This window comes from Microtus pennsylvanicus, chromosome 4, assembly GCF_037038515.1.
Source record: "Microtus pennsylvanicus isolate mMicPen1 chromosome 4, mMicPen1.hap1, whole genome shotgun sequence".
Lineage (NCBI taxonomy): Eukaryota > Metazoa > Chordata > Mammalia > Rodentia > Cricetidae > Microtus > Microtus pennsylvanicus.
The window spans coordinates 141,592,948-141,603,526 of record NC_134582.1 but is presented as its reverse complement, the minus strand read 5'-3'; the positions used below and the strand labels follow the sequence as shown (position 1 = coordinate 141,603,526).

Sequence of the window (10,579 nt, the reverse complement as noted above, 5' to 3'; positions counted from 1 at the left end):
CAGGACGCTTATTTGGTTTAGTGGGGAGTCTTAACTAGATTTTGAACGTTTACTTGTTGGATTTGGGAGGGTGCGGGTGGCGAAAGGGGAAGGCAGGGAGGGATAGTAGGGCCAGGAGGGCCGGGAGGGCTGGGAGGGTCAGGAGGGCCGGGAGGGCCGGAGGAGGGTACGGGGTTGTCAGGAAGGCCAGGAGGGCCAGGAGGGCTGGGACGGCCTGTGGAGCCTTGAGCCTCAACATGCAGGAGGACTTCAATTATGATGCCGTTACCATTCGGGCCCCTCAGCGGACTCGCTGGTATACCCGCCTGTGGTCTGCATGCCGGAGTTGCGGGTGCTTGTGTCGAAAAAAGCAGCGATTTCCCTTGCACCGTATTGGGTATGATCCCGTGGGACGGTTCCAAATGGCGGCCGGTGTGGGCAATGTCGCTTTAGTGGAGAGATTGATCAAATCCAGTGAACATCATGTTAACGAATGCGACAGGAGGGGCAGGTAATGGGGCCTGAGGAGGGGCGAGGGGCAGGAGGGGCAGAAACTGTTGGGGACAGTCAGGGTCTACCAGGGAGAAACATACCTTCCAGATCTGCAGCCTGTGGGAGGGCAGATGTCATGCTTAAGGCTCTTCTTTCATGGAGACCTCTGGGTTTGTACCTGCTTTAGGCTCCTAGGCACCTGAAACCTGCACACCTTGGAAGGGCATCTCTGAGACTTTCCTTAAGAGAAGCAAAACAAAGAACTTCAGTTAGTTTACAAATCCCTTTACATTGTCTCTTTTAGAGCACTTTATTGAGGGCTTTACAGGAATTTAGCTAAGAAAACCACATACATCTTTTTATGTGTACACTTAAAATTTTTTAGGTTTGAGTGTTTTGGCTGCATGTATTTTCAGTGTACCACACAAGCATAGGAAGAGGGTGTTGGATCTCCTGGAACTGGAGTCATGGACATTTGGTGATCTGTTGTGTGGGTGCTAGGAATCAAACCCAGGCCCTCTGCAGGAAAAACTAGAGCTTGTAAATGCCAATCCATCTCTCCAGCCCTTTAATGTATATGTTTTTAATGCTATGTTATATGCAACACAGAAAATTGTATCATAAGATAAATTTTCACATAAAAAGCCAACTCAAAGCCAAAAAAAAAAGAATTACCAAGAAATCTTGTCTGTTTCATGCTTGCTGAGGGATTTCATAAGGAAATTTTCAACTTGAACTATAACTCTGTCCCCTGGCCCCTTATATACATGTGCGTGTTTTGGTACATACATGAAGGCTAACGGTTGACATTCTCTTTGAAAATTTCTTTTCATCTCATTAAAAAAATCATATGTGTGTTTGCACCTGTGCCTCACACATGCCAAGCAAGTGTCTGAAGGTCAGAAGAGAACTAGCGACAGCTGTGTTCTGCCACATTGTGGATTCTGGGGATTGAACATAGGCCATTGGCTCTGCCAGTAGGTGCCCTACCTCATGAACAACCCTGTGGTTCCTCCACCTCAGCTTTTTAGACAGATTCTCTCACCCAAATCCTTGCTGTGTTTGACTGATCGTCTTGGAGTATACTGATTGACCTAGACTTGCTGGCAAGCAAGATTTGGGGATCCTCTTGTATCCACATCTCCAGCACCAGATTCTCAAGGTGCTGGGGGTTCTGAAGTTGGGGTCTCAGGCTTGCAGGTTGAGTGATTTCCCAACTGAGTTGTAACAATCACTGCGGTCCTCTTTTTTAGTCCTTGTTTCCTGTTTTTCACTAGATTATAGGCAGGAAACAATGACCCTCAACAGTAGATTCTCCATAGCTCACATGCTTCTTGATCATGTCTGTAGTTCTGAGGTTATTTAGTCTATAGTTATTCAGTCTTCCAAATTAGAGCTTCATGCAAATAATAGAAATGTAAATTATTGTTTCAAAGTATTTTTGCTTAATAAGTGTATTCTTTAAAAACACTGAATTTTCCAGCTGTATTTATCCGTTATGCCAATCCACTTATTCCCTGCATGTAACTTAGATATCTACTGTACAGCATACAAATCTACTAGCTTTCAAGACCTTCTCATTCTTTTTTTTTTCTTTTTTTTTTATTGATAAAAGGAGAATAAAGAAAAGAAAGAAAAAAAAACAAATTTCCACCTCCTCCCAGCCTCCCATTTCCCCCCCCTCCTCCCATTCTTCTCCCCCTCCTCCCACCCCTCTCCCTTTCCCCCCACTTTTCTCCCCCTCCCTGTCCAGTCCAAAGAGCAGTCAGGGTTCCCTGCCCTGTGGTAAGTCCTAGGTCCTCTCCCCTCCGTCCATATCTAGGAAGGTGAACATCCAGACTGGCTAGGCTCCCACCAAGCCAGTACATTGCGTTGGATCAAAACCGCGTGCCATTGTCCTTGGCGTCTCATCAGCCCTCATTGTTCGTCATGTTCAGAGAGTCCAGTTTTATCCCATGCTTTTTTTGGTAACAGTCCAGCTGGCCTTGGTGAGCTCCCAGTAGATCAGCTCCACTGTCTCAGTGGGTGGGTGCACCCCTCGTGGTCCCGACTTCTTTGCTCATGTTCTCCCTCCTTATGCTCCTCCTTGGGACCTTGGGAGCTCTATCCAGTGTTCCAGTGTGGGTCTCTGTCTCTATCTCCATCCATCGCCAGATGAAAGTTCTAGGATGATATGCATGATATTCGTCAGTATTGCTCTAGGATAGGGTCATTTCAGGTTCCCTATCCTCAGCTGACCAAGGAACTAACTGGGGGCCTCAGCTTGGGCACCTGGGAGCCCCTCTAGGGTCAAGTCTCCTGCCCATCCTAAAGTGGGTCCTTTAACTAAGAAATGGGGTTCCGTGCTCCCCTATCCAACCTTCCTTTATCCCGATCCTCCTGTTTCCTCAAGTCCCCCCTCCTTTCCTTCTACCTTTTCTCTCCCCATCTTCCCTTACCCCCATCCCACCCCACCCCCAACATCCCACTTTTCTCCCCAGCAATTTTGTCTACTTCCCTTATCCAATAGGATAACTATATGTTTTTCCTTGGGTTCACCTTCTTACTTAGCTTCTTTAGATTCGCCTATTGTAGACTCCGTGACCCCTATTTATGGCTAGAAACCAATTATGAGTGAGTACATTCCATGTTTATCTTTTTGGGTCTGGGATACCTCACTCAGGATAGTGTTTTCTATTTCCATCCATTTGCATGCAAAATTCGAGAAGTCATTGTTTTTTACCGCAGCGTAGTACTCTAATGTGTATATATTCCATACTTTCTTCATCCATTCTTCCATTGAAGGGCATCTAGGTTGTTTCCAGGTTCTGGCTATTACAAATAATACTGCTATGAACATAGTTGGACAAATGCTTTTGACATATGATAGAGCATCTCTTGGGTAAATTCCGAAGAGTGGTATTTCTGGGTCCAGGGGTAGGTTGATCCCGAATTTCCTGAGAAACCGAAACACTGACTTCCACAGTGGTTGCAGAAGATTGCATTCCCACCAGCAATGTTCAGTCAGTTTTCCTGATGTTCTATAAATTTAAATATTGAAAACAAGGAATGATGCTCAACTGAATCCCTAGTATTTTTTTGTCTTTAAGCTTTTTGAAAATCAAAGCAAGGGAGCTATAATACCAAGGGTTATCTCCTTCTGGATATATTTGCTCAGTTTTGGTGCTAATTCATGGAGGTATAAGGCAAAGCCATTTGCTACCACCTGGTGTCTATATTAACATGGACATTCTGTCTATTGACTGAGGACTATGCTGTGTCCCTATTGGAAGCAAATATAGAAACATTAATTCTGGGCATTGAGAAATGAAAAAAATTAAAGTATTGATGAATGAAAATTTAGATTTTTGTTTGTTATTGCTTTTCTAAATATGTTTACATTTCATAGTCTTAAGAGCTGAAATTAACATAGATACATGTGACCTTTAGAAGTGTCATGGGCCTGTGGATTGTGTCATATTTCATTGGATGTAAGGCACAATGGACTGCATGGTGACCTTTTATTTTTATGGTAGCAAAGTAAAAAACATTGCCAATTATATTCATAAAATATGAATTATAAGTGGCAGACATCAACGATGCTAAAGTGTGAAATAAAGAGTAAGGTGGGTGCAGTGGAACTGCCTGCATTCCTACCTACTGGGAGGATTACCAAGTTCAAGGCCAGCTTAGGGGATATAGCTTTAAAATATTGTAAAGATACTTGAGTAAAAACTTTCACATCTGCAGTAGGTAAAATTCTGCTATTTCTCTTCATTGAAATATTGTGTTTGTTACCATTAGGAACAAATTGTAATTGTATCCAGCAACACTGAGCTGTCAGGTGCTGGAAGCATTTGTACGTGCTCTTGAAGATGTGAGTTGAAGCGTCACAGCAGCACTGTGTAAGAGAGCTGCAGTGTTGAATCCCCATTCTACAGATGGAGAGATTGATTTGTAGAGCTCATAGGAGGTCTGTGTTGTAACTAGTAACACTCGGATATTAGAGTAGAATTCAAATCCAATCTGAGTTCAATCTACTGGGCATTCTCCTGTTATCCAGAGAGGCTGCTCTGAGGAAGGGTGAAGCTTGTGATAGAGCACTCACCTTGAATTGGACAGCCATGCGCTATATACCTAGCACAGAAAATGAACACCCGAGTAGAGAAATAAGTAAATAAGAAAATTTTAGTTTCTTCTCTTACATCAGAAGGAAATGCACATTGGTGTCTACTTGAGTGTGCCTTTACATAATAATCTGTAATTTCCTAAAATGTCCTCTCAATTTGTAGGAGTCCACTTCACTACGCCTCTGCCCATAATCATCCTAATGTAGTAACGTTGCTATCATCCAACGACTGTACCGATATTAATATGAAGGATGATGAAGGCTGCACACCTTTAATTAAGGTAGCTATTGGGAAACACTTTTGGTATAAAATGGATTAGAAATTATCCTCATTTGGTTTTTGTTGCTGTGATGAAACACTAGCCAAAACCATCCCAGGAAAGGAAAGGTTTATTTGGCCAAACAGTGCTAGTGAAATCCTTTAATATCTAGGTGTGGTGGCACACCTCTGAAACTCTACCACTTGGAAAACTTTGGTATAGAGGTTATGAATTTAGGAAAGTCTGGGTACTTGAGAGGGATAATATGCATGACCTAAACAATTGGTCTGATCCAAGGGTAACGAGTCAATTGAATTGTTGGAATGCTTATTAAAGTTCTTGATTTCAGTGTCTCTTTCTTTATCCAATACCCACAGGCCGCCCAGCGGGACAATGTAGAATGCCTCTCTATTCTACTCAGGCACGGGGCTGATCCCCACATTGTAGATGCCAATGGCGATGCTGCCCTCCACCACGCCATTTGCAGAGGGAATATACTAGTTGTCAGCAAACTCCTGGAGTATAATGTAGATATTAAAGCCAAAACAGAGGTAAGAATCATTCAACTTCATTCACAATGTACTTCCAGCAATAACACTCAGATCACTTTCCACATTCTGAAGCACAAGCAGTCTCATTGAATCTGTTCAGAGTAAAGCATCTGTTTTTGTAGTTTTGTAGGTAACTTAAAGGAACTCAGCACAGCACATTTTGTTTCAGACTTGGGCTTTTCTTTAAAATTCAAGAAGTAAGGGACTTGGGCCCACACATACTTCACATACACACAAACAATGGAAAAAATAATTTTAAGCTAAATGTCTGTAGAAAAAACAGAAATCTGTTGCAATTAAGAAGTTACTGATGTGACTTGTCCCTCAGAGATGAAGCTAGAATGGGAAGGTCACAGGCACACAGGTATATGTGGAAATTTGATCATTGAAGAAAACATGCTGAGAAGATATTTTCACTTAAATTTTTCAGATTTTATATGTACATAACAAAGGGGCCAAAATGGGACTCTGTCTTAGACAAGGAGCAACTCCATTGTAATTAACGACCTAAGACTGAATCCAGGACGTTCCCCAGTCAAGTTTAGCCAATTGGGTAAACAGTTCCAAACCTGGCCGTATAGGGCCAGGAGACCAGAGTTGCAGGATCTGGCTGCTACTGACTATATGTGACAGAAAAATCCCACAACGGATGAAACTGTTACTAATTCTGTCCAATCAACATGCCCCCCCATGTATCTGCTCCCTGACTGCCCAATTATTGAAAAGATGTTTAAAAGATTAAAAAAATAGAATTCCCCACGTCCACTTTAAAAGGACCTGTATGTCTTTGTCCGTGGTCCTCATTATCACTTTGTATGGGTGATGGACTGCTGCATGCTGGCTATTTCTGAAGAATAAGCACTCTTTGTGTTTACATACCATTTGAGTCTGAGGTTTTCCTCCAGCACCTTTTGGACCACTACAACAGGAAACAATGTTTGGTTTGGGAGAAAATTTTTAGGTTAAAAAAATAGTTTTGAAAAACAGATTGAGAAACTGCTCCAGAGATGCCACTTGAGTTCATTCATTCAAGAGAGGCATAACAAATCTATCTCTACGTTTTAGGATTGGGGCAATGGAGGCACATCTCCATGGAGCTAAGAAACTTGGAACCAGCAAATGTTTGTGGGAAGTTCTGGAAATAGTGGTGTTCACGGGCATTGTTGGACAGGGGAAGATGTTTCAAAGAAAAGGGAAGCCCTGTGTGTGTGAATCTGAAAGGAAAATCTATCCCTTTGTGACTCATTTTGTTTACAAAAATATGTGATACATTTTTCATTTGAGAAGCATGTCAATTTATAAAGTGAAATTTTTCCTTTACAGTATGGGTTGACACCCTATAAACTCGCTTTGTTGGAAAATCAACTTGAAATGGCGCAGTTTTTAATTGAGAACGGTGCAGAAGCACCTTCGGAGCTTACACCAAATAGGTACCGTTTCTTTTTGCTGTTCTTGAGGGTGTCATTGCTTAAGTAATGAACACTAAAATGCTAGAGGGAATATGGCTTCAACTCATAAGCACGTATTGAGAAAGACTATCAAACAGGGCGTGTGAGCTGGAAAAGAGACTGTTTCAACATAAAAAAAGGAACAGTGTGTACCAGGGCTCAGCTTCCCATTTAAAAACAAGTTGTCATTTCTAATCTGATTTGATTGGCAATTTTCTACTTGTTAAGGCAACTTCACATTAATGTTGTTTACTTTGAAAAGTTTCAACTTTATTTTCAACACTGAAATGTATAGTTTTATTAGTTTTAGCCTGTTCCTTATATATTTTCTTCTTATATATGTTCAACTTAATTTTTTTTCAAATCATGTTGTCTCTTTGATCACTCACTTTACTTTAAGTGAATTTTGAATAAGCAAATAGATTAGGGTATCCATCAATTAGATGATATTACCAGATGTTATTATTTTTTCCCCTCTACTCTCTGAAATATCTTGACACTGTGTTAGTCAGATGTGAATCTGTACACCCAAACTCCTGAAACAGCTAATCTGGATAGGGACACTTGTCCAAAATGAGTACAAAGAACTAAGACTCCATTGAGAAAATGTCTCCATAAGATCTGGTTGTAAGGCATTTTCTTAATTAGTGATTGATGGACAAGGGCCCAACACATCATGGGAGGTGCTGTTCCAGGGCTCATGGCCCTGAGTTCTATAAGAAAGCAGAATGAGCAAGCCAGTGAGCAACTCCCTCCCATGGCCTCTGTAAGCTCCTGCCTCCAGCTTCCTTCCCCATTTGAGTTCCTGCCCTGTCGTTCTTTAATGGTGGACTATGATGCAAACATATAAGCCAAATGAATCCTTTAGTCCCCAAGTTCACTTTGGTCATGGTGTTTTATTACAGAAATAGCAGCTCTAAATACTTGGTATTTAAGATGAGTTCAGCATTAAAAATCAAATGATTACCTTTTTTGTTTATACATGCAAGTTTAAAGTCAGATGAATTAAAAAGTAAAGCCTGTGTTTTGTGTATTTTTTATTGAAAATACACTTTGGACATACCATATGTTCTAAACATGGTTTAGCATCCTCATCTTCATGTACTTGTTTTTGTGTCAGAGGACGTGCATGCACTGATATTCCCAACCAAAACACAGTACAACAATGTGTGATGGCTTTGTCTTCCATCTTATTTGAGGCATTTTTTTTTTTATTTTTATTTGGCACTTGGCCACTTACTCCAGGTAAGCAGGCTGGGAAGCCTCTTTGGTATCTTACTACCTCCACTTCCTTTGTACTATAAAAGTGCTGGGATTATAGATACATCACACAGTGTCTGACTTTTTGTTGAATTCCAGGTATTCAAATTCTGGGCTAATGTGACAATTATGTATACCCACTGAGCCATCTATCTGGCTCTAAAGCACTCAATTTTTATTTTTTTAATTAATTAATTAATTAAGGATTTCTGCCTCCTTCCTGCCACTGTCTCCCATTTTCCTCCCCCTCCCCCAATCAAGTCACCCTCCCTCGTCAGGCCGAAGAGCAATCAGGGTTCCCTGCCCTGTGGGACGTCCACGGACCACCCACATCCATCCAGGTCTAGTAAAGTGAGCAACCAAACTGCCTAGGCTCCCCCAAAGCCAGTACGTGAACAGTCAATTTTTAAAAGAAGAGTTTGAGCCTAAATTAAAGAGGTGGTTATAATTATGTAACTAAGGCTTCTGAGTGCAGAGCACTTTCAATTAAACCTCTAATCCAGTTAGAGGGCCTGTGTTTCCCTCTAAGAAGAACCATTTGAGATCATTTATTCTTCCTTTAATACACGATAGACAGAAATTTGTAAAGCTGGTAATTTTGATGAAAATAACATGGAATAGCACAGTTTTAGGAATTCATGTATAGGAACATGTATCAGGAATAAAGTGCTTATCACACAAACCCAAGATTTCAGAGTTCAACTCCTCAGAACACAGAAAGGGCCTCATGTGCATGTGTGCATCTTAACCTCAGGGAACCTTGAGGGACATGGGAGATGGAGACAGGAGACTGTCTAGAAAGTTATACTTTAGATAGTCTTGCTTTTTACAGCTCTTAACAAGAAACTCTGTCTCAAAACTAAGTTAGGAGGCAAGGACTGCCAGTCAAGGATGTCCTCTGACCTAAAAAACATGCACTGGGATCAACAGACACAAATGCATACACAGATGTGAACAGGAACGCATATCAAATATAAAGATGAAAAAGTAATTTAGATTGTTGATCTAATAACACTGGGGTTCATTATCTGCTAAAAAGACATTGGAAATAGTGGTCAAGGTTGAAGGTTTTCTTAGTTTTCTGGAAATCACTCCAGCAGCGGTGCTATTTTGGACAAGGTTCACACCGCAGGTGAAAAGTCCCCTGATGAGCTCCAAGACCGTAATGACAGCCAAAGCAGAAACTAGGAAAATAAAGCTGCTGGTCCAGAGTATCCTGGCAATAGGCCCTGAAGTACAGCAGTCTTAACTGTGACCTGGAAAGAATATAGCTGACAAAAGAGTGTTGCTTTCCTTGAGTTTGGAAGCTGGTTGTGAGTTACAAAGACTCAGGATTACACAAAAAGGCTTATGAACAAAGAAACAGCCAAGCGGTGGTTTCAGCATTCACACATGAAAGAACTGTTAAAACAATTTGAAGGTACCACAACTGTCACAGCTTCTGAGAATGCAGGCAGAAGGGTACTTAGAAGGAAAAAAAAATACTTTTTCATATACTGACCATTGAGAGCATAGTACTCAACAAAATACCTCCAAAGGGTTCTGACAGATAGGACTGTGGGGCCATAGGGACAAGCAGGCAGATGAGTGGAACAGGAACTCTGACTCCACGAGCATAGAAATACAAAGTTACTGGAACATTCAAAGCAAATCTATGGAAAAAGCACTGCTATCATTGGTGTGTGTGTGTGTGTGTGTGTGTGTGTGTGAGAGAGAGAGAGAGAGAGAGAGAGAGAGAGAGAGAGAGAGAGAGAGAGTTTTAATCAAGAGCTAAGTTTTCTCTGTTTCTTCTCTGTGAGGGAAGGCAAGAAGGACAGCAGTCATTAATCATCACCAACTGTTGAAGAATTAGTTTAGAGTTCTTAGGCTGGGTCTTTAATCCAGAAACTTGGAAAACAGGAGGCACAGAGATCTCTTTGATTTTAAGACCAACATGATGTATATAATGGGATTAAAGTCAGCTGGACTGCATAATGAGATCCTGTTTCAAAAAATTATTTGTAAATATCTAATGTAAGATATATTAGGGACTCAAAAATAAAGAATTTAGAAAACATGCTAAGTGTTTTTATATGAATAGTTAAATGATGATCACTTTTAAACATATGTCACAGTGGAGGAACAGCTGCAGTAGAATCAGAACAATCAATGAAAACGTGTGCCAACTTTAACAAAGGTAAGAATGACATTAACTGCTTCTACCTTCCCTAAAGAAAATAAGGAAGAGTGAAGATTTTAGATCCCCAAAAAGGAGTTAAGGCAATCAAGGATAAATGCAGTTCTGTGGTTTTCAAATATTCTGAAAAGTCAGAATTAATTAAGAAATTATTTCAAAGAACTTTCAACTGTGAAAATATATTGTCAAAACATTGCTTATTTTATATTAATGCTGATATCTGTACTGCCGTTGAATAAAGGAGAAATCAACTTTATGCACATGTGTCCTCCATAGTCACATTGCAACAAATAGGATTATTAGAA

At 40.8% G+C, this 10,579-nt stretch overlaps 1 protein-coding gene across 1 annotated transcript; it reads left to right on the top strand.

Moving 5' to 3' along the window:
- Positions 1–236: 236 nt before the first annotated feature.
- LOC142848568 (uncharacterized) lies at positions 237–6,866 on the top strand. Its single transcript, XM_075970788.1, has 4 exons — positions 237–490; positions 4,743–4,860; positions 5,217–5,390; positions 6,714–6,866. The coding sequence occupies exons 1-4, from the start codon at positions 237–239 to the stop codon at positions 6,864–6,866; spliced, it is 699 nt and encodes a 232-aa protein (XP_075826903.1).
- Positions 6,867–10,579: the final 3,713 nt, after the last annotated feature.

Bases quoted from the DNA above. Each gene is read 5' to 3' on its own strand.
- LOC142848568 (XM_075970788.1), top strand. From the start codon at position 237: ATGCAGGAGGACTTCAATTATGATGCCGTTACCATTCGGGCCCCTCAG. The intron at 4,861-5,216 runs GTAGCTATTGGG...CAATACCCACAG, and splicing joins GCTGCACACCTTTAATTAAG to GCCGCCCAGCGGGACAATGT. The intron at 5,391-6,713 runs GTAAGAATCATT...TTTCCTTTACAG, and splicing joins ATATTAAAGCCAAAACAGAG to TATGGGTTGACACCCTATAA.